We start from the raw sequence: 27,510 nt of genomic DNA, 5'->3' as shown, positions 1-27,510 counted from the left end.
CTTCTTTGCTAATCAACTGTTTCTAGTAGAGGAGGCAACTAAGCTAGTACAGTTCATGCTAACCATTTTCTGATGTACGTAGGTGCATTTCTTCATATACAAAATTACTCTAAATATTTATATAGTATTAAAAACTGACTGAATGCATATGAACATTCAAATAGCATTCTGGTTTTCCGAGTGATTGTGAAAGCTTGAATTAAAGATCTAGCAACATAAAGTCTCCAGTTTCAGTTCCTAGTTGTTAATTTTCTCCAGAAGAAGAATCAGAGCATGGACTGGTTTTTGGAATAAAGTACTCAAAAAGTGATCTGGACTAAGTCTGAATGAACCATTTGGACACAGCTTTTATTTCTGACATCAGGAAATAAAACTTCATTTATGGCATGCTTCAGAAATTCTTATTTTCCTAGTGATAACATGAAACATCAGAAGACAGACATTGGAAAGAACAGATCAATTAGCTTATACACTACTTTCTGCAGACTAACTCATATTTTATATTTTCTTCATTAGTTATGGCTGGCCAACAAGTAACCTGTCACGCTGCTCCCATAAGTCCAAACAAAGTGATCCAGCTATCGCTCCCAGTTCATTATCAACATTTTAACAATCAGACTGCTTTAAAAAAAAAAAAAAAAAAGTCTGCAAACAGTAACTTAAATGGCTGCAGACCAGATTATTTCTGCTGAAAATAGTACATATATTAATCCTGTTTCTTTTGCAGTAAATTTTGTGTTTCTATAAAACCTGAACGACTCTACACATATAACGAATACATCAATACAAACACCCACACACAATAATATTCAAGCATCTAGTTCTGCACCTGTAGAAGTTGCAATGCATAAATTAAGTGCTCTTTTCAGTACTGCACCTTTAGAAATATCTTGCAAGTTGGAAAATACTTTAGCACAATTCAAGGGATAAAGGAATTACATTAAATATTCTCGTTTTGCTTTGTAACTCCTGTTCATTTTTATTGATGGTGGTAAGTGCATTTAGTTTTCAGTAAGTTATTGCTTCCATTATTTCTAACAATATTTCAGCGTTGAAAAAATGCAATTTCTAGGGCCATGAAAATAACCCAAGTAATAGAAAACAAGTTCTTGAGACAAAGACCAAGAAGGTCCAGAGCAAAGATGCTCAGGTAGATCACAGTTCACACCTGAAATGGAAGACTGTTCTGCCTCTTTGTGAAAGTACATGATGTTTTACACCAGATAAAACCCTTTTTGGAAGTTACTTAACATTTAAATGATATTCCAAAGTGAAAAAATTATCCTGTCGACTCAAAATCCAAGTTCTTTAAAAGAAGGTCTAGCATGAGTTCATCATAGCTGAATGTGGAAAATTCTGTTTCCTCAACAATAAAGATACTGAAATCTCAGCTTTACGCAGATAAACAAGCTATGATTAAAAAGACACACAGACACCTTCCCCCAAAACAGTAGCCTTCAAATTTTATTCTTTAGCCTTTTTCAGGCTGTCATTATAACTTTACATTTTGTACAGTATTTTTGTGTACAAAGATTCCATGTATCAAGGGAAAGAATTACCAGTAATAAGATTCCATGTATATTAGGACTGTTGCATTTGCACACATGATATTTAAAAAATCTCTCAGACAAACCATGTAGAAATAAGTATGCAAAAATTGCAAACAAAAACATTTAAGTAGCCAAAATTAAAAAGACCTTTGTGTGAATCACACAGTCTTGCTCAGTTTCTACTAGGCTATTGCAGCCAAGTAGTCCTTAACCTCAGTTGGAGTGAGCCTCCTAAAACCAGCTTCATTACAGATGCCAACTTCAATGTTGTCTTCTGTCATTTGCCCTTCAAAGCTCTCCTATTAAAGAAAATACAGTTCAGTGAATTGTGTCAATGATGTGATAACACTAACAAACTTATTTCTTAAATATTTTGCTAACCTTTAGTGTTAAGATAGCTGTATGAATGGCATCTTCAAGCTCCAAGTCCTCATTGTATCTGTAGACAAAAGTTCACAAATTTCAGCATGAGAAAAGATCTTTCCAAATCCTAATAATCCTAGGGTCTCTAAAAACTCAAACACGACTGAAATCTTCCTATTTCTGCTGCAGATATTATTTGTAAGCACTGTGATATTAATAGTCAAAGCTATTATTTACAAAAGAAAATATTTCACTACTTTTCCTACTGACACCATACAGAAAAATATTTCTGCAAATGTTGAATATAATGTTTATTGCACTGAAATAATTCTCCATAAACACAAAAGTGTGACTTGAAATAAAGCAAGCTTCCTGTGCATGTGTACGTAAGTAAACTGGAAGCATCCTATCTTAAGTATTTTCAAACTTTGTTCTCATAATCTGAAAATGGTTATTTTTTTTATCTGGCTGTTTTACATGGAACCTGAACAAAACGGAGAATATCCTTTCAGACAAGTATCAAATACATTACCTTTTCTCAAGGAATGTTTTCCCATTGACATAATTTTTTCCCATTGCTGTTGCTTTCCACGCAAAGTAAGCTCCCTGTAAAAGCAATTGTTTTGTGTAACTTAGTCAAACATTACATATTCAATTACTTGGTAAAAAGCATAGAAGCTGAATGTTCTGAGAATATAGAAGACTATTCTGGCTCACATTCAGATTAATTTGATCTGGAAACATATGCTGTGAAAATGTACAAAACATTTGTATAGGTCTCCACCTATTTTCATCCTCTCACTACTTTGAAAGATGGATTTAGTAAGTTGTTAGCATAGTTTTGATTTGGGATTCCTTAAACAGAAATAGTATGTTTGCCCTTGAGGATGAATACAGACAGATCTTTCCTGAGGGTCGCTCCATATATTCTTATTTTTTAAGATTAAGTAATGTAAATAACTTGTTGCAAATCAGCCATCTGATGTATCTTAGCTACTAATAAGATATTTAGCCATCACTTCTATTCTTTCCTGTGGCACGAAGACCATCAGCAGTTCTATGCCTCAATCAAGCTACCTTATGCAAGGCATCTGCATTGTGCTTTTTACATTTGAGCATCAGGTAGTAATTAAATATCTGAAGCTCATCAATGATCACTACAGTGACCATGGTTTTTGTTTGATGTAAAGTGTAACAACTCACACATGCATCAAAGGGTAGTTTTTCAAAAGTGCAGTGCAAACACAGCAAATAAACTCAATTAAATTAACCACTGTCATTAAAGCATATGCATTACATTTCACAATGCAACAGATTTTGGCCTAACTTCCATCCAGTTTAGGGAACAACTATTTGGGCAGCATAAGCAGTCAACTTTTTTTTTCCTGGTACCTGCTGCAGAATGCCGCTCTTGCTGGCACTACCAACTAGGTGAGAAGGCATGAAAAGGGATGGTGATCTCCCTCAAAGACAGCTGCCATCCCTCCAGCAGTACAGGGACATGCAGGCACAGAATGATCCAGGCTGACTCCAACCACCTGCCGAAATTGGCTCACTCTGGCTTCCGAAGTTATATTAAGGGATCTTTGTTCTAGCTCTGCATTCTTCTTCTCATCACAGAAAGCATTTCATGAGCACATATAAAGTTTTAGATGTTTCATAAAAGCAGTAGAATTTACAAACGGACGATACTTACAGATGGATCCGACTGAAATAGATACGGCCGCCCTTCATTCCAGCCACATATTAGCAGTGATACACCAAATGGACGAACACCACTACAGGGGGAAAAAACCCAACCAAACAGCATATTAAAAAAAAAAATAAAAGTCACAGGTAACACGTGAAATTTATTCAATGAAAACCGAAGGTGACTTAATTATTTTGGCTGTGTTAACCTTCCCTCAAACACCAGCCCAGAGCTGTGATCAGGAATGCCTAGTCAACCAGCAGTACAAAACCAAAAGTGTGCTGCCTTGTCTGACATGTTTGCTTGCAAGATATGAGGACCCTATCTCAACCGCTACCAGTTAGTGCTCCTCCCGCTGGCCCTCTTTCTGTGGGTATTGTCCATTGAAAAACTAACTGCCTTTTTGAGGCAAAAATTAATTAATTAAATAATAATAATAAAAGAAAAAAAATCAATCACCAGGTAGTTGTTATTTCTTACATTTAAATAACATAATCTTCCTAAGCAACTTGAAAATTCTGAAAACCACATACCCAGATTGCGTGTATTCCTGCATCACAGACGCAATTCTCTGTACTAGCTGAGCTGTTGGAATGGGCTCATGATAAACCAAGTAATATTGCTGGGCCAGCTTCCGAGCTCTGTGCACAAGTACTCTAAAAACAAAGACAAAATTAGTATGTCAAAGATATTCTAACTAGTTGTTACAACTAGAACTGAAAACTCATAATAAATACTATGCTAAGGAATTATACATCTGGCATAACATCAATGTATGAAAACACAGAATGTGCCGGGTTATCTCTATCAACCGAGTAATCTCTGAAATACTTAAACTGAAACCAAGGCTGAATTACACTGCTGTTTGTTCCCTACTCATTCTTTAGATAGCTTATTTCACAAGGTATTGAATGTATTAAGAAAAACTTAGTGAAAAAGTTAATTTCATATACGGTGTAATACAATATGCCATACACTTAGAAAGTAAAAGCAAATTACTGTTTCTTACATTTCTTGTACGAAAATGCTTCTGAATAGTGACCAAACAATTTTTTTTTTTTTAAATACCTGTAATCTGGGCCCATACCGCTGTACACTAAACCTATATGTTTGGTAATTGGTTCTACTTTGTGGACGCTCCTTTCATCATAAAGGATGGATTTCTGCTTCTTTTCAGTTGCCAACACCACTCCATTTGCAGCTGGAAAGGAACAAGATTTATTTTTTTTTTTTATATTAAACTAAAATTATGGAAAGCAGTTAAAACACAGAAAAAGTTTATCAGATTGTAAAGAATTTTGCTCCTCCCTTTTAAAAAAACCTTCATGTTTACAATGACATTAAACAGAGATACTTTGATGAATCCACCCAACACTTTGTTTCTTGTTTTAAATAGTCACAAAACTTACATAATCCCACTCTAAAGACTGTGAAGCACATACTAATAATTAAGCAGTTGAAGTAACTTTTTGTGTAATTTCTACAGCTGGAGTTACTTACTTAGGAGACAGGAACATGCAAAAAAAAAAAAAAGATACCTACTTCTAACAGCTGAGTGTCTCAAAAATGCCCCAAGCAGTTTTCTTCTAGCATGGAGCTCTCTGCTCCCTTCCTTCTTTATAAAAAAAAAAAATACTGAGTTGCGGAAAAAAAAAAAGGAAATATTAAATCCACTAAAACATGTCCTGGTTTCAGCTGGGATAGGGTTAATTTTCTTTCTAGTAGCTGCTGTGTTTTGGATTTAGGATGAGAATAATGTTGATAACACATATTGGTTTAGTTGTTGCTAAGTAGCACTTATCTTAAGTCAAGGACTTTTTCAGCTTCCCATAGAAGCTGAGAGGGAGCAGAGACAGGCCAAAAGCTGGCCAAAGGAATAGTCCATATAATAGACATCACGCTCGGTATATAAACGGAGGTTGGCTGGCGGCAGGAATCTGCAATCACTGCTTGGGATGGGCTAGGAAATCTATCATCAGGTAGTGAGCAATTGTATTGCATCACTTATTTTGTATGTTCTTTTACCATTATTTTCTCCTCTGTTACTGTTCTATTAAACTGTCTTTATCTCAACCCATGATTTTTTTCCTTTTTCTCCCTCTGGGGGTGGCGGGGCAGGGAAGTGAGTAAACATCTGCGTGGTCCTAGTTGCCGGCTGGGGTTAAACCACAACACATGTGAAAATCTACTGAAAAAAACAAAATATGTAATAGAAGATAAGATGAAGAAAGACCTAGTACATAGTCCAAACTATTTTAGTTCTCTCAAATGATACTCAGAATCCTGAATCCTTCACTAAAATAGTTATTTTCTGAACATACCTTTAATCCCAACTGATGGAGCTCCTGCAGCCACTGCAGCCAAAGCATATTCAATCTGAACAAGTTTTCCAGAAGGACTAAAAAGGAAAATGCAAAAGTAAGGCTACCATAATTCTGATATGCTCAAATCTTTCCTACCACAATCTGATGCTAACTTGCCTTTTTAAGCCTCTTTACACCTAGCATCAGCATATTCTAATCATAATTTAAAAAAAAACAAACCACAACCAAAAACCAACAAAATAAACCACAAGCCTCAAGATTCAGAACAGCTTCTAAAAGAACCGGACTGGTTCAGCACAGAACTCACTGCTGCACAGTGCCACTGGGATACGCGCACAGCACCTGCCTACAACCCTGATGAAAGCCAATGTGTCTTGGACAGGGAGCAGTGACTGGGGATGCAGGTTGAAGGAGAACAAGTCCATTCTCCAACATTATACCATTTCAAACAAGTTTTCCACTCAGTGGGAAAAATCTTCAGAGCACCTCATGACTTTCTACTGAAACAGCGTTATACAAGTGGTTTGCAAAAGTTTTCAAGACACTGATGTTCACTGCTGAATGGTACAAGCAAAACACAGCTAACTCTTTTTGACTGAGAAGCAAACATCAGGTCAATGGCACAAGACAGAAACAGCTCCTTTTCCACCCCAGCTATTCCTGCATCTTGTTTTAATGATTGATGTCGTTCTGGTAATGGATGCAGAATCATCAGAACAGAGCAGCAGGTGTCAGGCTGACAAAGCGACTCATCCAGAATGAAAGGTATCGAGGGGTTCATTCTAAATCCCCACGGAAAAGGACAGCACTGAGCCAGGCACTTGTTGGACAAGTGATTTTTGCAAGCGGGATCTCTTCTCTGGACTCTACTTTATACAATGCTGTTTTAATAGATGCACAAGTAAAATAGAAAGTTATGTAACTCAGTGCTTAGAGGAGTTAGAAAAAACAAAGCAAGCAATAATCAATTAGCATAGTTATTTTACAGTGAGTAAACAGTGTATGCATAAAGGTGACGAAGTAATAATTCTAGCTTCTCCACTACTAAATACTAACAAACCAGAACAATAGTTTCCTATGCCAGCAATTAAAATATACAGAACAGTAGCAAAATATTTTAAAAGTAAGCACAGACTAAAATAAGTAATTCTCAGTACAAGGAACGGTGAATGAGGGAAAGCATAAGTAGGTACTTCTCTTCCACGTGAGTATAAAATCAAATGGTTTCAAGTTTCAGAGCCTGTAGTGCTTCTGTACAGTAGAAAGGTTTGTAACTCCCTTAGGAAAACATTTCCTAATAAAGAATTCAATCCACTGGAGTAAAGCAGGCATGTTTGGCTGCATCCATGCATTAAGATTCTTTTCCTAGTTTTAGACTGCGAACATCTTCATTTGCTTAACTGCAACAAGTGTTTAGTAACGTACTTTGCATCACTCTGCTCCGAGATTAAGGGGGCACTTTACCAAAAACAGCACAAAGATTCTTGCATGTGGCTTTTCTTTTTATATGTATAATTCCGGATAGCTTAATACTTTAATCAACAAAAGAAAAATGGAAAGTAATTTCCTTGTCTCTGAATTAATCTTAAATGTATGTATTAGAACAATAGTTTTATAGATACGTATATATAGCGTATCTGTGCATGCATCATCCCACATCTAGGCTGTGCACAACACAAAGCGCAAGGAGAGCGCCGCCTGCAAAGTGCAGCAAGAAGGGAAATAAAGTATTTAAAACTTATCTGAAAGCTTCTTTCATTCCTGCATCTGTAAAGTTTGTTCTGAAGCAAGCTCTCAAGATACCGTAGCTCAGCTATCATCACGCATTTCCAATTAGCTCAGAATTACTACCCAGCCTAAGGCGTGTGCGTGGGGACCCTGTTTGCCAAACAGTTTCACCAAGCACTCGCAATAAGGCACTACCAGTGAGGAGACAGACCTTCTACTGGCCCTACAGAGCCTCTGGCCTACACCAACGACAGAACATACAAGCAGCGGCTGCACTCGGGCCCGAGGTCAGCGACAGAGACCACGTAGAACCCGGGACTCTCACCTCAGCCCCCGCCTCAATCCCCGGCTGCGCCTGCAGCCCCTTCAGCTCACAAAAATTCCCAGCAGCTGTCCGTCCCCGTCGCTTTCCCTACTCTCGCCCTTTCTGCCCAGGCCCAGCCACCCCCAGCGCCGGCAGGCCCGGCTCCTGCGGACCCGCCGGGGAGGCGATGACTCTGCAAAGTCCCCGCTCCGACTTGCCCCGCCGCCGCAAGACCGCCCCGCCTAGGCTGTGCGCCGCCCTCCCCCTCGCCCGCCGAGAGCCCGGGCCAGCGGCCCTCTACCCCCTCGAGTACCTGAAGGTAGTGAGGGAGAAGCTGTAGCCGCGCTCCGCCATTTTGGAACTAACCCCTCCGCTCCCCTCACCAGCTCCCTCTCCCACGGCACGGTCGCCCCGCCCGCTTCCGGCACGAGGACACAGCTAGCGCACTGATTGGTGAGGAGGGGGAGAAGAGCGGAGCATGCCGGGAAGGAGCGCCGAGCCGGTGAGGGACGCGATTGGCTAAGAGGCCCTACGTGAGGCATGCTGGGACTTGAAGTCTTCGGCCTCCCCTCTCGCCGCCCTGGTCCCTGGTACCCAAGGGAATGCTGGGACTTGAAGTCCCGGCCTCCCTCCCTGTTACGCCGTGACCTGCTCGGGGCACTCGGTTTCCCAGAAGGCTCAGCGACAGGCGCGCATGCCCAGTGCCCGCCGAGCCTTCCCCTCTGCGGCTTCGGCGGGGTTGTGCGGGAGCATGGCGGCCTTGGTGCTCATCTTCCCTCCGCTGCCGCGGCTTCGCGTCCTCCTTCAGCGGTGCTGGGGGCGGCTGGAGCGCGGCCTTCTGCCGGGTTTCTTTGGGGGCCAGAGCCCGCCTTGGGGTAGGTGCCGGCCCGCTCCCCTCCCACATGAAGGAGAGGTCGGCAGCGGGTCTGCGGGAACCGTTTATTGCCGTTGAAGGGCGGGGGGAAGGGGCAGGAGGGGGAGAGCGCCGAGCCCTGCCGCTGGTGAGGGAAGCGGGGAGGGGCGCCGCTGGCCGCTCCTACTGTTGTCCCAAAACCTGGGCTCTTCACCCGGTGTGCAGGGCAGTAACGCACAGTGCAGAGTTTATTTCCAAGTTTATTCCATCTAATGCGCAGAAACGGTGTGCTCGTCCTCAAACAGAAGCACACCTTAGTTTCAAAAATTTCCCTTTTTCATACACTGATTATTCCATATTCTAACAATTAATACTTATTCATTGTTACTGTCTTTAATGATTGGTCGAGCTTGCTTTGCTTCCTGTGTAAATTAGCGCGCAGACTCTTGTTTTCTTCTTCCATTGTTCTCTTTTGAGTAGGTGGTATCATTTGGGTAGGTTGACCACCTACCGGTGGTCGCGATCTCCCCCTCCCAAAATTACCTTTTCCCCACTTTTCCTCTAATTTTGGCAGTTCCAGGTGGTTTTCTCTGTTTGCTGACCAGGCCTACAGTTCATCACTCTCTTGACAGGAATATCCTGCTTATCAACAAAGCTACATTGTCTAGTAGTTGGTTCCTTAATCTAATCTTAGGTAAATCATGCCTAGTTACTATTTCTCTATAAATGATGAAATAGGGTTGGGGCCTTATAGATGACTTTTAGCAGCAGCAGCAGGTTCCCTTGGTTGCTTCGAATACATGTTACATTTAATTTTTCTAGTTAATATGAATTTTACCACAACACTGCACCCCCGGTTTGTGGATGTCAATAGCATCTATGTTGTATTTCTTCGGCTGCATGTGAAAGTGGGGCTTGGGTGTAATGAGTTACCTTTTTTTTTTCCCCTTCAGGACCAGCACTAGCTGTCCAAGGTCCAGCTTTTCTTCCAGAGCCAGTAACGGACACTACAGAAAATAATGAGGTGCCCAGCCTCTTAGATAGCATCTTGTGGATGGCGGCGCCAAAGAAAAGGCGCACCATTGAAGTGAACCGCTGCAGGCGAAGAAATACCAATAAGCTTATAAAAGTGAAGGTAATCACCAAATTCCCATGGGCTCAGCGGCTTTTTCACTGCAAATTATTTTGTTACTGGCAAGCAAGCAGGCTGGAGTAAGATTTACAGCAGTAATTTTTTATCTCACTTATTTTAGAGAATCATTATAGTGGTCAATACTGACTGAAAAAGCTTTCTGGAATTTGTTTATAAATAAACTTAAAAGGCATTTAAATCTTCAGAGTACTTTGTAACTTTCATCATGTGTGACAGTAGTCTGTGGTTAAATAAACAGTGACAGTTTAAGTACAAGCCAAGAAATCTTACCTAAACAGCTAGTATAAATAGAAAAGGTCTATACTTTTTGTGCATCTGAGTTGATAGGTCTTTAGTCTTCCGAACATCAGTAGGCATAATGATTCAGGTATTGACTTAATAGGCTATTTTTAGTCGTAAGCATTTGACGTAGCAATACATAACAGAAAAATTGCTTTACATAATCGTACATAAATATTACATACATATTTATGTAATATTTTAAGAATAAATTTTGAAAAGACAATTGAATTTCTCTGGTGTTTCATTTAACTTTTTTATTAGTCTGTGATTGTTCCCTTTTTATTTTGTTGCTATTGTTCAAATTACAAAATTTCCTATTTTCCACTGTCTTTTTTTTAGACGAACATAGATGTTTGTCCTGAGTGTGGAAACTTGAAACAGAAACACGTCCTTTGTGGTTATTGTTATGCAAAGGTAAAAGCAGAAACTCGACTGATACGGTTGGAAATGCATAAAAAGGAAGGAGGACCGTTTAATGCTCCAACTGTAGAGACTGTCGTCCTTTATGATGGAGAAAAGCCCACAGAAAAAGATGAAGGCAAGCGGATCATTGAAAGAGCCAGGAAGCGTCCGTCTTGGTTTGTTCAAAATTGATGCTATAGGACTAATGCTAGCAAAACCAGTTGCTATAGCAAGAAAGATTGCGTTTTTCAAGAATGTTTTCTTCTTTTGTTTCACTTAATGTTGATACAGAAAGCCTATGAACTTTTGGGAATCCTGCTTGAGTCGCATGTCGTGCCATATGGTGTTGCAATCAGGTGTTGTTTCTGTAGCATGCAGTGGGAAGCGCTTCTCAGTGATACATCATAGCAGTGAACAATTAAAGAGAAATCAGGATCTACCTTGGGTTTGGACATCTGAATAATTTGTATTCGGTACACTGAGTAATTTGTATGCTACTGTTCTATGCTGGTTTTATAAATAACATTTTTTTTAACAAAGGGAAAACAGTCACAGATGTATAATAAAGAATGTCAAGTTTCCCAGGGAAATCTGCTTTCTGGTTTTGGCTGCTGCTCTTTTGGAGGGGAGAAAAAAAAAAAGGGGGGGAAAAAAGAAATTCAAAACCAATGTTGGTTATGTACAAAGGATATTTACAAGGAAGGACACAGTTTTCTGGTTATTTCCACGGCTCTTAACAGAATCTGCCTGTATCTCTCCACAAAGCTGCTGTTTGAGTTACTTCATGATAGTCCTGGTTTTGAGCAAAACTGTGGTTGGCATGTAGTATTTGCAATTTGTCTTTACCGGACTGAAGGATAAGCGATTCTTGCCATTTTCAGTATACAAAATAATTTTCTGTCTTATAGGGATATGGAAAGCCTTTTTTTCACCCCTCAAAGTGCACTTGATTTCTTGAGTGAAATAACGAATTGAAATGTAAAGACTGGAAATCTGTCCGTTTGATGAGGGTCAAAGCTGATACATCCTTTGCAGCCATTAAGTAGTCTGGGTGGTCAGGATGTGCTTGGAAAACCACAAAGGACAGCGGTGCCTTCCCGTCTTGAGTCTTCTGCAGAGAGGGGATAGCTCTGCCCTCTGCTGCCCGTTGGTACTCTTCAGTGCTGCGGTTACCGCACCTACCCGTGGATTTTCACTTGGGTTTTAGCCGCACCGTTGCATTTAAGATTAAGACGGTTTTCAATTTTAGGTTGGGATTTCAGTACGCGAATGGTACTGTTTAGTTTATGGCTCAGCCAGTCCAGTAGCTATTTGCTGCTAAAAAGTGCAAGTTTGCCCCTAACCTTGGCTAGGATGTCCCTGTGTTTCCTTGGCACTTGGATGTATCTGTTCCTGCGCTCTCCTGATTCAGGGAGTTATGCTGGCTGTGAACTGTTCCCTGGCTTTCTACAGCTTGGTTTTTAGTGGGTACCTCCCTGTAGCTTGGCTTGTGTCAGGGTCAGAAAAGTGGCACTTGGGCAGTAGGAATACGGAAGTGGAGGATGCAGGACCATGCTTTACAGAATAGCCTTCGTTTGTACGTGGCTGAGCCAGTTATGCCAGTGTAAGGAGTGGGCTCGTGTGTGCTGTAATGCTTCATTTCTGTTCTCCTCGCTCTGGATTCCATGTTTTGAAACGTAACTGATAGGAACCGATGTTAGTGGAGATGTTGCATTTCCTCCATAGTCTAAGGGAATAATGAAAGATGATAAGTGTAAATTGATGCCATTTAGTTGACAGTATCCAAGCAAACAACATAAGTTCTTTTCGACTTGTCCAAACAGGATTTATTCCAGTTGTGTCTGTTTTTCACTTATTCAGAACAGAAGGCAATAAAAGGTGGCAAGCAGGATGCAGAGTGGAAGGCTTACTTTTGCTAGAGCTGCATGGGATGAGACAGACATACTGGAGGTGAGATTAGCCAAGCAGTAAGACAGATATTTTGTCATGAGGGAAAGGTGTGTATGTATTTTAGGGAGAGGTGGGGTTTTTTTGTTTCTTTGTCAACATATTATAAGACCAATTATACTTTACTCCTTAGTTCCTTTTTATAGATTTATATTTTTGACAAAGGTTCCATAGAGAAAAAAGCTAAATTAGCCTGGGATGTTGAGAGTCATGGGTTAATTTCTCCGAAATGCAGAGTTATTCTTAAAAAAAACCAAACCCCAAAGCCCACTATTTTTCTCTAAACATGCGAGAGGACATGTGGTTTCTGCTAATGGAGTAATAATTGTAATTGGCAGTATGTTGCATTAGTTTAATGAATTATAGCATCAGTGAAGCAATGGAGATGCTTTACAAACAGAGTTCTTATGAAACATGAGTGAAGTTAGTCTGTCAATGCTAGACATTCTAAGATACTTGCCAGGTCACAGTTAGGTAATAATTCATTTCACAGCTGTACTGCTTATGTTAGTACTGCATTTGTGCAATCTAGACAAGAGGAGATGCTTGATAATATTTCATAGTGATTTCTGAGTAATGTGGAGAAAAAAAGTAATTGAAATATCCGGTATTCGTGGTCTCTAAAAGAAGAATTGGAAACAGCTGACAAATATTGAAGATTCGTAGATGCAATTGATATAGGACTGGTTAATTTTCCGAAAAAGAAATTATCTTCAGTGAGAGTCAGAACAGTTTAGTTTGAATGACTTTTCTTTCAAAAGAAGAGTAAAGGAAAGCGCACTTTCATAGCTTCATTTTATTAACACTGACAATATGAAGCTCCATTACTTTTTAAAAAAATAAAAATTAAAAAAAAAATTCCAGAATTCCTCTAAAACATGTGGCGTAGTCTGTTACTTGAAATAAAACCCGATTGTATGTAATTTTCAAAGAAATATAAGTTGTACTCGTGCTAATATATAAACATACTCTTTTTGAAAGAATGTAAACTACAACTAACAAAAGCAAGCTGGTTGTTACAAATGCTGTACTCCATAATCCATTTAAAAACAAAAATTATATGCCTTTGGAAAATTTCACTTTGATCCATTGGGAATCTGTTAATAGTTGAAAAAGATGTTATTTTTTGTCTGAAAATTTCATATGATTAAATACATGTTGTATTTGATTATGTTTTTCTTCTGTAAGGATTTTATGTAAAAATTATTTTATTTTCCATTTTAGAAAGAACCAGGAAGGTGATGTAATGTCCTAAAATACAAGGATGCAAGTTGCTAAATGATTTTATATGTCATTTAGAGATAGAGCTGGCATTGACCGATTATGATATCCATAGAGGTTGATAAACCAAGTTTCTCTTTTATCTGCCATTTAGCAAGGAAATTTTATTGAAAGATTTCTGCACAGTCCTCGTCTATTCTGCTGAAGACACTAGACCAGCAAGGGCTGGTAGTTGATATAAAATATACTTCTTTAAAGCACTAGGTGGCAGAGGAGCGTAGCTTTCTGGTAGGTGCAGAACAAAAGCCAAAGGTCATTAATGAGATGGGAAACGGTGTCAGATTCAAGAAATTTGCACCTGTGTAAGTAAAAGATCTGCAAAAAGACTAAATTTGCTAAGTATGAAGAAAAATACAATAGTTGTTATGAGACATAAACTAGTCTATTGTAATTCATTATTCCAAACCAATTTAATTAGATCTATACTGAGAACTAATGCGCTGGCTTTTGTGTATATTTATGCATTTCTGCTCTTTGTGGGGTGAATTATTGTAAATTGAAGTTGTACCTATCATTTTTCCCTAACGAAATAGTGGAGCTCTTTTTACGCGTCTTAATTACAGATGGCTTTGTATGTTGCTTTGTATGCCTAGTATATTCAGTTAGTTGACTTCTTATTTATGCAGCTAGAAAGTCCTGCAAATACCAGATCTGGTGGAATTCCAGTGAATTTCAACTTATAACTGCCTTGAATTTGTAGAGTCATAAGGATCAATTTGCGAACAGCAGACATGAAGTGGAAAGAAAATAAAACCAATGTGGTGTTTAAATGAATATTAGTTGCTCAGAAGGGAATAGAGTATCATCAAATACCATCAAAGTTTTAAAATGTTTTGGAAGCATATGAGAGATAAAGGTGCCTGTATGTTTAGAACTTACTTGTTAATTAGTATTTAAATAAGTTATTAGCAAAACTCCTTCTTATACCTCACATGACTGCATTGTGTAATTTATACAGTGAATGAGGATCAGTAAGTACAAGTTGTTGCCAAATAATTTGCCTAATTCTTAACCTGCCAAAGACTTAAAGAATGGGGCCAAATGGAAGGAAAATCAATGAAAGTAATGAGAAGGAAGTAGGCAATGCAGCAGTGATTGGTCTAGTTGTGCCTTCTCTGTGTATATTCCTAGGAAGTTCTGTTGAAGTCAGTGGAGTATAATTCAAGGCAGAATTTGGTCCAATGTACTGAAACCCTGGACATATGGATGCATGCAAGTATATATTATTTTCAAATGCAGAGCATATACCTGCGAAACCACTGCTGGATACCAACAGGATTGGGTTTGCAGCTGAAAACTAAGATTGCCTTAGACGAATGTAGTAAACTGAGTCTAATCAGTTGATACTTGAATTTCTTTCCAACATCCTATATTTCAGTTTCCCCTGGTTGAGGGCAATATACATATTTAAAAGAAAGGGTATAGGATTAATTTCATATTGAATGTGCTGGATAAACATATGAAAAGCAAAACTGAAACTGCTCTGGAGAGAAGACCCAAAACAAAAGCTTTTATGGAGTTGTCAATGTACAATATTTGGCAGGGATTTCTCTAAAACCTCTCACCTGGATCATGTGAATTTTAATTTTTTTATTTTTTAAATAAAGCAGATTTCCTGATTCTAAGGTGGTGGGTCAAACATGAAGAAGCAAAGATTTGGAAAATCAGGAGGCAGAAAACCAGTCCTATATTATTATTTTCTTGAGTGTCATGCCTTTTAAACTAATCCTATGGTTTTGAAAATTTGGCATATACTTTGTATGTTCTGATCATCCAAATACACAAACATCTGACTTTGTTTCTTGAAAGGGCACAGACTTCTCTGTATAGGGTGGTTCTGATGGAATTGTTCTCACTACACAAACATATAGAAATGTTCTGTCTGACACATCCTGGGTATAAGCTTGATTAATCCTTTATGTGTCCTAAATTCGGGACCAGCACAAGAGGAACAGGCACATTAAATGAAGCACGTGTCATGGTTTAGGAAGGACAATCAGTCCCTACTTACACAGCTGACATGGCTTTTACATCCATTCCCAAGGCATACTAATTCTGTTTCTATTCCCAGCCCCATCACACAAGCTCATCGGCTTGTCTAGCAAAATGGCTTACAGCTCTATTTTCTGTTATGGCGTAGCTCTAGAGCACATTATGTGAAATATTTCCAATGGAACTAAGGATTTTGAACAGGCTATTGGAAAGATGTATGTTTCATTTTATAATCTGGGATTAATATTAAATACAAAGAATAGTGGTTTTAAAGGGGCTACACTGAATAGCTTAAGGCTCAAAATTGACAGACCAGTCCTGTAGGAAAGGTTTGTTCTGTATGTATTGGGTTCAGAAGTTCCTACTCATTCATCTTTTGACTGTTCCTACTCAGTCATAATCAGATCAAGCAAAGCATCTAAGGTGTTTTGAAGAATAACATCAGGATTCAGACCAATTGAAGATATCTATATAATTCTATCACTCTTAAACAGGGTAAACGACACCTTGATCTTCAAGAAGCCATTGATTTCAATAGGATTTCTTTTCAAGGAAGTTGTAATTCCAAGTGACTGAGAGACAGGCTGTAAAGCATCAAGCTGTTGTGTTACAAAGTCACCTCATGAGATCATGGAAGTGTTTTTTTATTGAAATCAAGGAAATAAAAATTAAGCCTGTCAGTTGTGAACACCCATCATGATGCATCACTTGAGCCTGTGAGTCCAGCTCTGCTATAGTCCTTTGGATAAAGTCGTTGATGAACAAAGAATGTAATCTTTTAGGAGTTCAGGAGAATGCCGAGACATTTTAATTTCTCTTGCCCCAAATGAAACCTTCTCAGATATTTTTGTCCAGCACAGAGTAGATTACCACAAAGTTACTATGAAAAAAGAATGGAGGAAGGGTTGAAGACCAAGGAGGTACAGTCATTGGCAAGTATGTAGAAGTAAGAGGCATCCTGTTGCTGCGTATGTTATAGGAGGAGTACAACAGGAGTTACTGCAAGAAACATACCTACGTTGTGTAACTGAGTGAATAACTGCAAAGTACTCGTGTGTGTGGCACTGCGGAAACGGATGGCGTAGCAAATAACACTCTATCATGCATCACTTTCACCTCAGCAATTTATATTGGAAGCTAAATGGCACTGTTCCTACTTGACAGGTGGGAAACTGAGGTGCAGATAGAGGAAGTGAATTCCTCAAAATTGCTCCCTCGGTCAGTGTCAGAGGAAGGAACTGAAGCTATTGGCAGATTATCAGCCTGTTGTATTCTGTACTGTGTCACAGATTAGAGAATAATAATAATTATCACTTGCGGTGACCATTAATCTAGATAGGTTTGATCAAGTAAACTGCTGCAAAGATACCACTTATCTAAACATTCGTTAGGACAGTGTCCCATGAGGGCCTTTATCCAGAGCTCTTCAGATAAGCTGGAAATCTGGTTTGTTACTAAATTATGCCTTCTTTTTTTCTCCTTTCACTTGAGAACAGGAGGAAAAACAGTGTAATTTTTGCAGGAAGCTTCCAAGGACCCGACTCAATCACTTCTCATCTGCAGAAAAGTGTCTTACCCTAAAAGAAAAGCCATTCTCTGCAGTGGGGTTATTTATAACAGTATGACTCAGCTGGGCAACAATGGCAGAATCTGTCCCCAGTAATTTTTTAATGTATGAATCTAAAAATAAGTGTAGTCCTAGAAGTAAAAGATTTCTCCTCCACAGGTTAGATTCCTTTGGTCCAGGAATAAGGCGCCTTCTTTATCTGCTATATACAAGACATTGTCTAATAGGAAAAAAAACCCAAACCTAACCCAAACAATACAAGCAATTAAATTATTTGAAAAAAAACCAAACATAAGATCCAGAGATCATTCACCAGCAAAACCAGCAGTACCAAAGTGCAAAGAGTTGGTTTAGATCACTTCTCAAAGGAAACATTTTTCCTCTGAGACACTTCATGCTGAAAAATGTGAAGGAAGAGAATTTGCAATCATTTTTTCACTTTTCTTTCTGATCAAAGAGATGTACTTTGCTTTCAGGCCACTAGAGTGTATCTTCCTCATCCTGCTGATTTGGCAGATGCTGGGATCCCTGAATCTTTTGCTTAGATTATATGTCTATCAGATTCAACAGGCAACCGATTGAGAATAGGTAGCCTTGATTAAAAGTAATTTAATTCTTTTCAGTTTGTTGATGTTGTGATGACCCTGATTGCAATGACTGTATCTTCCCAAAAGCATAGACATTGGCTTTGGTAATATGATTTTCAAGAGTGCTATCTGTATCAGGAACATAGCACTTGAAGGAGCAAAAAAAAAGAGGACTCCATATCCTTCTTTGACAGCATTTGGGTCTGAGAAACATGAAGAAGAAGAATCTGAGACTTTAAGCAAGATTTCTTTCTTTACAAAGATAAAGCTGAAATAAAAAAGTGATGACCACTGATAAATATGTTTCAATGAGTTTTCCCAGCCTGTGGAGGTAAAACATAAAAAGATGAGAGAATTCAAAGTTGTAGAGCATTGTCAGGCAAGCTACTTTTTGGGCATACAATATCCGTGTCCCAACAGAATTCCTCTTACATGTCTGCAATAGGTGTTAATCATGACCACAAGCAGATCTCATGAACGGAGCAAACAGCAGAAGAAGCTGTAAGAAAAATGTGAGTTACAAGGCCCGCCCTTCAACAGTAAAATGCATAGTTACTTTGGTCAAGTGATAGACATCAACATTTCACCACTGAGCATCTTCCCTTAAGTGGTTACCATGAGCCGTGATCCTTAGTGGCTAAGTTGCCAATAATTGGAGAAAATTGTCCCTGTCCGTCTCTCTGTGCCTCTCTCTTCTGTCTACAAAAGCAATTTCATGACGCTCCCATGGAGCTCTGTCAGGAATCCTTCTTCCTAAGCCATCTACGTTCTGAAGATCACCAGAATGCAGAAGGTGTGCAGAAGTCTATCTTACTGGTGGACTGGGTATTGCTTGCAAAAGCCTGTTTTCAAATGTTGGCCACTGGGCACTGGTGCCTACTTCAGCCTCTGAGAAAGGCTGGATGGGTCCCCTGTTGTAGAAATAACCATGCTTATGGCCCATTTCTCAGGCTCTTCACACTCATGCCACTAGTTGTGGTGTGCCCGTTACGGAAAAGCATCTCTTCCCGCTCTCTGGACTACACAACACAGCGTCATTGCCCTGTGCAGAAACACTAACTCCAGCTCTGCACTGACAGTAGTTGTGGAAAATAATCGTTGCCGCTGATTGCTGGGGAACAACAAGCAAGTACAAAGCAAAGTACAAAGATGGCACAAACCACATCTTGGTTTGGTTGTATGCAGGCAGCTGCAACCTGTGCGTGGTCTGTGTGTTTTCCTGACTGTCCAACACACTGTGGCCCCTAAATGATAAGGGACAGATTCTGCCATACCTGGTGGTCAGGGGAAGCATGGACTATCTGAACTTTTGAGGTCCTGAGGAGACAAGAGGGAGCAGAGACAGTTCCTAGCCAAGGGCAGTTGAACCTTGCAGCGCCTCTTTCCACCCGTCCACCACCACCATCCACAGCAGGCTTGGATTACACATGGCATAAAGATTCTTGGATCTGTGCTGAGATCAGGACGGAGTGCAGCAGGAAGCAATTCTCCCTTATCCACTCTTGCTGCCCGTACTGGAGAGAATATGGAGCTGAGATTTTTAAATTTAAGCTATTTGAAGTGTGCTATAGTTCTTCCATCAATGAAATAGAAGTATGGGGAATGTTTGACAGGCCAGGCACCAACTTTTAGTCTTGTTCCTGCTGGAGGAGCTGCCAGCTATCGTTTTCCATGGACTGCTTGGTGCTTTGCTTTCCTGGACTCCATTCACGAGGCAATTCTTGCTGCAGTGCCTGAATATTTAGACATTTGCATTATAATTCGGCCATGGTGGACTTCCCAGTGCTGCTTACCCCACTGCCAAAATATGCATAGCTTTGGCATGTCTTGTGATTTCCCAGCCTAATCACTTATTTTCCCCATTTGAAATGTTAAGAAAACACTAACTGTTGGACGCCTTTCTTAAAACAAGATCTTATGTTTTATAAATTTAGCCCAAATTTAGTAGTACCCCCCTCCTATTTTCTGCATATGGCCTTGGGGCTGATTTTACCTTTGGTAAACTATTGCTCTAAGCAGTGTACATGGGGATAAGCACGGCTCCTTATTTCCAGCCAACCTACTGCTGCGCTCTGTGTTAGTCCCTCTGGTTTTTGCAATAAATGAATTCATGCAGGGCAGAAGTTAAGCAGTATTCTCAGGCTTCCTCCATTTTAAGTTTGAAATCCTGGACTGGCACAATTCCTGCTCTCTTCCTTTGTCATTTTCCAGTAAAGCAAAACACTGAGCCAAAGCTCAAGAACTGGTGAACAACTTGGTGCAAATTACTTTCAGCATTCAGTCCCCAAGATAGTCAATAAACATGGAGGACTCTGTACGTTGTTGACTTCTTCGTTCCAGTTTGTATTTTCCTTTAAAGAAAAGGACATTGTGCTTTTGTGAAATTCAGCTCCTACAAAAGAATGCTTTGTGTCTGCACAGCTCTAGCAGCAGCAATACGTAACACTAATAACAATGAAGAGCTCGTGCTGAGGACAATCCTCCATTTGCTCACCCAGAGATATGTGTAACCGTTTTTTTCTATTTCTGATCAGCTGGAAAGACAGTGGCAGCGTATAGAAGTAGAGGTCTGATGCATCACTCATTATGCTGAGACTAATATGGCTTTATATCTTATTTTAGCTACAGAGGAAGTCCTGAGGCTGTGGGGGATTATCAGTAAAGCAGCACTATGGAAATGTGTATGGAGGGGGAAGGGGAATGAGCAGCTGGAGAGTAGTCGGTGCTGGTACTCTATAGGGAAAGCAGAGATCTCATCCTAAGTGCTGCGATCTCGTTGTAAGTGTGTTGATCTCATAGGGTCGTGCAAAGAGAACACGGATTGTTAGTTGTGGACCACCACCAGTTGTGAATTTTATATCACATAATGACCAGCATGGTTTTGATTTGCTTGCCATGTAGTGTATCTGGCTGCAATACCTTTCTATTAATTTATGCACTGCTTTTCTCAAAGCCAGCAGAAAGCCACATTTTGTAATTAATTAGTTTTTTAATATTGTATCAGCATATGAGAAGTGCTTTAATTAGCTCACTGCTTTCCTTGAGGGGTAAGACTTTTTCTACTACTTATTCACACATATTCCATATATTCTTCTAAGTAGGAGAAAATTGTCTTAAAATATTAAGAACTGTTATTGGCTAAACAAGTTCTCTAACAGAGGAATTAATTACTCCATTGCCTTGTTCTGAAAATTCTTTTCAAGTGGATGACCTTGTCGCAAGTTAATAACCAGAATGTGTATCAATATGGGAAGCATATATGCAAATTTAGCAGCTGAAAGAAAACTTCAATAAGGATAGTTAATTATATCATTAAAAAGTGTCATTTTACTTTCTCTCTGCCATTTCATGTATAATCCCAAATCCGTTCTCCCTCTTGCTTTCCATGTTCCTTTGTCTCAGTGAAGCTATCAGCTTTGTTTCACTATTCCCACATCTCTGACCTATCTGTTAGATGTTCCTTCTTCCCATATTTTCTCTAAGGATTTCTTTTTTTCATCTTTAGCTATTGTACGAAGCCCTTATCTTTACCCCCACTGAAGTTCAAGATACCTTATGCTCTCTCCTACCTCCTTAAAACAAGCCTTTCCTTGTTCTTCTGATGTCTCGCCTTGAAGTTTGTTTGGGACCTGACGTTTCCATTCAGCGTATAAAAAGACAGTCAGTTTACTGGGGAAGCCACAAGGACACCCAAAAGCTTTGTTCAGGAAAGGTGATGGGAAGACGGAAAAACACAAAGGCAGAGAGGGAGGGAAGCAGAGAGGGGAGAAGGGAAATCCTGTCTGTTCGGAGATGCGAGATAAGGCTCAGATGGAGAATCGCTTTAGGACTCGCTCTCCCAGATGTTGTGCGTGCCCAACCCTAGCTGCATTCCTAGAGCGCTCCATCTCACATGCTCAGTTGCAGATTTTTCCTCTCTTCTGCTTAATAATTTAACTAGGAAGACTGAGCAACTACTGACTGAATTATTGAAGGTGTAATTAAACTGGCAAGAGTCGAAGGGAGCATGTGAGCATTTTCTTAGCAGAAAAAAACCAACAATCTGTTTCACTATGAAATGAAATGTCACAGCTAAATTCAGTTACTACCAAGAACCTGCTCCCACTCCTTCCGTTAAACAGCTGATGCACCAGCGCAGTAGTTGTGATTATGGGTAGTGAGTCTTCAGCAAAACCACCCAGCTGTTTGGAAGGTGACTGACTGCTGACACTAGAGGGAAAAAAAAAAGCCCTCATCTTCCACTTCTTTATCTTCTGTAGTGAGCTCCTGTTTAAAGGCAAGGTCATGCCCCTACATACAGCTCTGGGTAAATACTGAGCCATTGTATGCAAAAATTTAGCAGCCTCTGTATTGCAAAGAGTAATATAGACAGTGAAACTGCTTCCTGGTTGCCTGGAGTTCCTCTAAGGTAGGGATAAGGAGCTCACAATTTTGTCCTGTGTATAGCAGAGTTCTTCAGGATTGTGACTTTAGTTGTGACAAAGATATAATTCACCTCGGTAAGATTAGGCCTGATAATGAAGCAAAGGTTATTTTAGGTGGGCTTCCTTTTTGAAAGACTTTGGCTAATCTTGACTGTTTTGTTGTAGCCTAAGAAGGTATAATCCAGCTGTGGAAATCAGGTTTGACAGGGATTTTATTAGTCTAGTAAATGCTTGCTTTAATTCTGGGATTTAATCATTCCACAGCTGAGAGCTATGTTGTGACGAAGTTGTGATGGCTGTCTCTATCATTCAAGTTATTCCAGCTCCTATGGGACAAAACCTTAAACTAAAAAATGTATCTTTTCATACTTTTCCTCCTTAAATTTGAGTTTATGACTATAGTTAACAGGAGATAGCATTTCCCAGGGAATTAATTTTTTTTTTCCCCCTTACATCATATTTTGCTGCTTATCTGGTTTTGGTTGGATCTTTTTGGTTTTGCCATCTTTTTTCCTCTGAAGAGGAAGGAAAGTTGTATGAATAAGGTACTGTTGGTATAACCTCCCCTTCACAAAACATTGGGGCATAGAAGCAGAACGAGGACCATCCATTCTGCCTCCACTTGCTCCAGTACAGAAGTAGCTTTCACTCTGGCAGTATGATTGAAGCAGAGTCCAAGTAGCATTCGATCCAGTATCATAGTGTGGCTGGTCCAAGTCACAGTCCTAGTTTTATTCAACAGCCAAAGAAACTCCTATGTTGGGCAGAATCCATGGGGACACCTGTAATCATGGGAGGAAGGCAGAATTTAAAAGATGAGAAGTTAGGAGAACTGAATGAAACAAAATACATTGGAATTTAAAACAAACAAACACAAAACTCTAAGCACATTAAAATAAATAGGAATGCACTTTCATAGGCATAGGCTGCTTTGAAAATTTCACTTACATTCTTCAGTTGCCTATTTCAAGTTTTCGTTTTTTCTGACTTAACTTTTTTGAACAGTTCACTACAACTGAGCATCCGACAGCTTGTTTACGTCCAGTTCAGATCCTCTTGGGAAAGTGGTGAAGTTAATTTATTGAGCAATTATCCCATGGCCTAAGATATGCCAGTAATACAGTCTGATAATGAAAAAACAAGTGTTGCCAGAGGCAGTTAAAAGGCAGGTTAAATATGGCTTATTTTGTGATTGCGTGAGTTGGTAAGGAATGGGACAGGTGACATAAAGAGAAGCTAAGCATCCCCCCTGCCCCACCCAAGGTATATAAAAACAAACATCATATTGTCTATGCTAGCAAGGGTTCTGGGAACTTCCTTAAACAGAGAATGAAGTGGAGAAGTTAAATTCATGTGAGATTCCTTACGTCATTTCTTACCAATTGGCAGAGCTAAATGCCTCTGCAGAGAAAAACTGACCCACAAAAGTCTTGAAAGCAAATATTCTCAGTACTTCAGGCAATTATACAGGTTTCCCAAATAAATGATATTATTTCCTTAACTCTCTGTCTTTTAAAAGTGTCCTTCTCTGCTTCTTTTGTGATGAGCTTATGGTCTTTACCTCTCCAGCTTGAGACAAAACAGAGGCAAGCTGCATTTATACATGGCACTGTAGTTTGTTATATTTCAGCTAGTTACTGTGCTACTGATCTTCCCCTCAAAACTACACTAGACTAAAATTCTTCAGTAAAATCATCTACGAGTCTGTACTGAGCCGGCTCCCAAACATATTGCAGGTCCCAAAGGCTGCCAGACTTGTGAGGAAAGCAAGCACTGGGAATAAGAAAACTTGTGTTGAATCATGAAGAATGGGTAAGCCAACCAAGGATGCTGAATGAAATGGAGAATGAACACAGAGGAGCTGAAGGCAGATACCGATAGAGACCCAAGACACTTCCCACTGAGCCGAACTCACATTCAGCAGCCTTGCTGGTGTGTGATTGTGAAGTCTGGGGAGGTTCCCTTCTACTGTTATCGAGGCTGGGATGCAGGCACCTGGGATGCAGGCACCTCCTGGCAGATTTTGCAGGAGACCTGCAGCATTTTAACGGAGACATTTACGACAAGCAGCGGCTCCCAGTGAGAGACAAACTCGGCAGAAGGGAGAGGTGCTGTTCTCCACAGAGGCACATCACACCAGCAGCACGTCTCCCACAGAGCTTTTGTCAGCATGCTAATTTGGGAAAGAAAGATATGGTCTGGCACAGCAGCCTTGCAAGTTGATGAACCTTTGATGAAACTGTTGCCAGCTGTAATGAGAAAAGCTTCAGAACTTTTTCCTTTTATCCAGGTTGCAACAATCCCGCAGTCACAGCTCCAGATCATATTGTGCCTCTACTGATCCCTTGTGCCATGCCTCTAAGAGGAGGACTCTGTCTATCGCAAGGCCTGTCAGCAGGCCTCCAGCTGCTTTCTCTTCTTGCAGACACTTATGCAGACACTTGCTAAGTTTTCAGCTTTGGTAGTCCTTAGTCTCTTAGCCCAATTGTCCTTTGAGTAGAAAAAGCTAATAATAGCTGTATGTGATTTTGTAGGTTATACTGCTTGATGCCAGCTTTTGTCTCCATCTCTCCCAGTATCTCCTCCGTGCTGCTTTTGCATTCTGCAGACCATGGAGTGGGTAAGATGTGGTGGGGGTGACCACCTCAGATGCAAGAGGAGAAGTCCCTTGACTGGTCCCACAGGCTTGAGAGAGGTCCGTTCTAGTGACCCGTCAGAAAACAAACAAGAAAGCATGTTTAGATAAGCGGGTACTTTTAACCTGAGGCTACAAACTAATGTCTGAGAGTTTGGGGATACTGTCCCTCCCCCAGGGAAAAAACCAAACCAGAAACAGATCCCACAGCCAATGTGACTTTCACATCTACTAGCAACCAGTTGCTCAGGACAAAGATAATAACATCCACTTTAAAGAAAGAAAGCAGACTCTTTTAATTTGATTTCAGATATACAGGGTGGTCTTTCTGCTGTGTCCATTTTGTGGGTGCTTGCAAAAATATTCATTTAACCCCGAACTTTATTTTCCTAGGGGAAATAATCCAAAAGAAAACATTTGCCTCTTGTCCCTCTCCCTCTCCTCAGTGAAGATGTATGATGAGTGAGAGTGTAGAATATATGCCTTCATCTCTGCTCCCCCCATTCTTGAAGTAATATTTTCAAGTTTTAGGTCTCCACTGAGGTTTCATTCTATTTTTAAAAAATGGAAAAAAGAAAAAACAAAATGTAGCTTCCAGCTAGCCCTCTTTCAATACACCAAGGTAGATCTCTTATCTCTTATCCAAATTCAGTGAACTTTTCCCACAGGTGCCAGCATCATGAAAACTCAGAAATGCAAAATCAAAACAACTGAGCCAGTTACCTGTACAGCTTGCATGAAAAATTGACCTTCTTTGGAAGAAGGATGAAGGGGCTGGGGGGGGGAGAAGCTGGGGGACAAAAAAAGAAAAAGACATCTTTGCTCTTAGAAAAATTTGTTGTCAGATTTTCAGATTTGCAAAGACGTGGAAATAATGTGGTTGCCTGAATCTCTAGTTTAATAATTTATTGTGTTGTGTTTTGTGTTGGGAAAGCAAAAATTTTTTTAGGAGGAAAAATAGAATAATGTGCACGTATCTGCTAATTATGGGATTTATATGAGGTCTTCTATACTGCCATTTCCTATGCGTCCCAGGAAAGTATACAGTGGTGGTGCAGGCTTGTCCCTCACAGGCTTGATAACAGTGCTCAACGTGGGATTGAGGCAGTGCCTTGAGGGGTGAGAAGCAAGTTCATCTCCAAGTCCACACAGGCAGTAGCTTCTGCACTGAGGCAGCCAACAATTACTGCTAATTTACATATTATTCCATCTGCTTGGAAATAAATGGAGACCACTGCCTCTTTGCAGTTTACCCCCTTTCAAGTGGCTGACTTGTTGCCGAAGCGGCTGGATGCATTCGTGGTAACTTCCAAGGGAGGCGAACGGTTCGATGGCAGCGTGCGTGCTACTGCAATGGAGGGAAATTCCGTTCTGAACTCAGGAAGCTGTGGGTGTCCATCAAGAGAACTGCCTTGTGTTTGTTTATAGAACTGCCAAAGCATTAAGCTTTATCCAAGAAGTGACCTGCTTATCAAGACTGCTGCACAGGAAGGAGGCCAGATTAAGACAAAATTCTGAAATCCCAGATTTGAGTTCCTACAGAATTTCTACAACTGCTCAAAAATTGTGTGTGGCAGTCTAGATGGGAAAACCACAGGGTTTAGCTTTTTTTTTTTTTTTTTTAGCAAGACTTCAAACTCAAAACACCACAGAATAATTAACTGTATGTATATATATTAAACTTTTGAAGATGATGTGTTTACTTGTGTTGAGGCTAAACAAAATGGGTTCCCAGGAGATGTAGAATTTCAGATTCCTATAATAGCATTATTTGAAATAGAAGCGCAGGTGATTCCTGAGACAGAGAAACATTCACTGTCGCCTGAAAACAGTGTTGTAAAAGGGCATAAACAGCAGGGCATTATGAAATGTGCCTCTCCTAAAAAGGTCTGAACTGACACGTGTTATCTGCTTCTGGAATTGCACATTTTTGCAGCGTGCTTCTGATTTTTGTCTTGGTCTTTCAGTTTTTAAAGGATTGGCATAGAACAGCGGAGAAGTCAACCCTAGTTGTTAGTTTGTAGTCAGCTGGGAGAGACAGGGGGAGCTGCTGACATAGGGGTTGCATTTGGAGTTGTTCAGCCTGGAGAAGTAAAGGCTCTGGGGAGACCTTAGTGGAGACCTTCAATATATAACAGAGGCTTATAAGAAAGATGGAGAGAGACTTTTTACCAAGGCCTGTAGCGACAGGACAAGGGGCAATGGTTTTAAACTGAGAGAAAGTAGATTTAGATTGGACTTAAGGAAGAAATTTTTTATGGTGAGGGTGGTGAGACACTGGAACAGGTTGCCCAGAGAAGCTGTGGATGCCCCATCCCTGGAACTGTTACATGTTAGGTTGGATAGGGCTTTCAGCAACCTGATCCGGTGAAAGATGTCCCTGCCCATGGCAAGGGCATTGGACTAGATGATCTTTAAAGTTCCATTC

The 27,510-nt window shown here is 40.1% G+C and overlaps 2 protein-coding genes across 2 annotated transcripts; one reads left to right on the top strand and one right to left on the bottom strand.

Annotated features, from left to right (window-relative positions):
• Positions 1–1,441: 1,441 nt before the first annotated feature.
• PSMA2 (proteasome 20S subunit alpha 2) lies at positions 1,442–8,398 on the bottom strand. Its single transcript, XM_054191479.1, has 8 exons — positions 8,273–8,398; positions 5,925–6,001; positions 4,672–4,804; positions 4,137–4,259; positions 3,610–3,691; positions 2,446–2,519; positions 1,932–1,989; positions 1,442–1,849 (listed from the first exon to the last, which is right to left on the bottom strand). The coding sequence occupies exons 1-8, from the start codon at positions 8,311–8,313 to the stop codon at positions 1,733–1,735; spliced, it is 705 nt and encodes a 234-aa protein (XP_054047454.1). The 5' UTR covers positions 8,314–8,398; the 3' UTR covers positions 1,442–1,732.
• Positions 8,399–8,667: 269 nt separating this feature from the next.
• Positions 8,668–11,244, top strand: MRPL32 (mitochondrial ribosomal protein L32). The gene is made up of 3 exons (XM_054192877.1): positions 8,668–8,834; positions 9,766–9,947; positions 10,587–11,244. The coding sequence occupies exons 1-3, from the start codon at positions 8,711–8,713 to the stop codon at positions 10,839–10,841; spliced, it is 561 nt and encodes a 186-aa protein (XP_054048852.1). The 5' UTR covers positions 8,668–8,710; the 3' UTR covers positions 10,842–11,244.
• Positions 11,245–27,510: the final 16,266 nt, after the last annotated feature.

Source organism: Rissa tridactyla, chromosome 2 (genome assembly GCF_028500815.1).
Source record: "Rissa tridactyla isolate bRisTri1 chromosome 2, bRisTri1.patW.cur.20221130, whole genome shotgun sequence".
NCBI lineage: Eukaryota > Metazoa > Chordata > Aves > Charadriiformes > Laridae > Rissa > Rissa tridactyla.
This window is presented reverse-complemented; position numbering and strand designations above follow the sequence as displayed.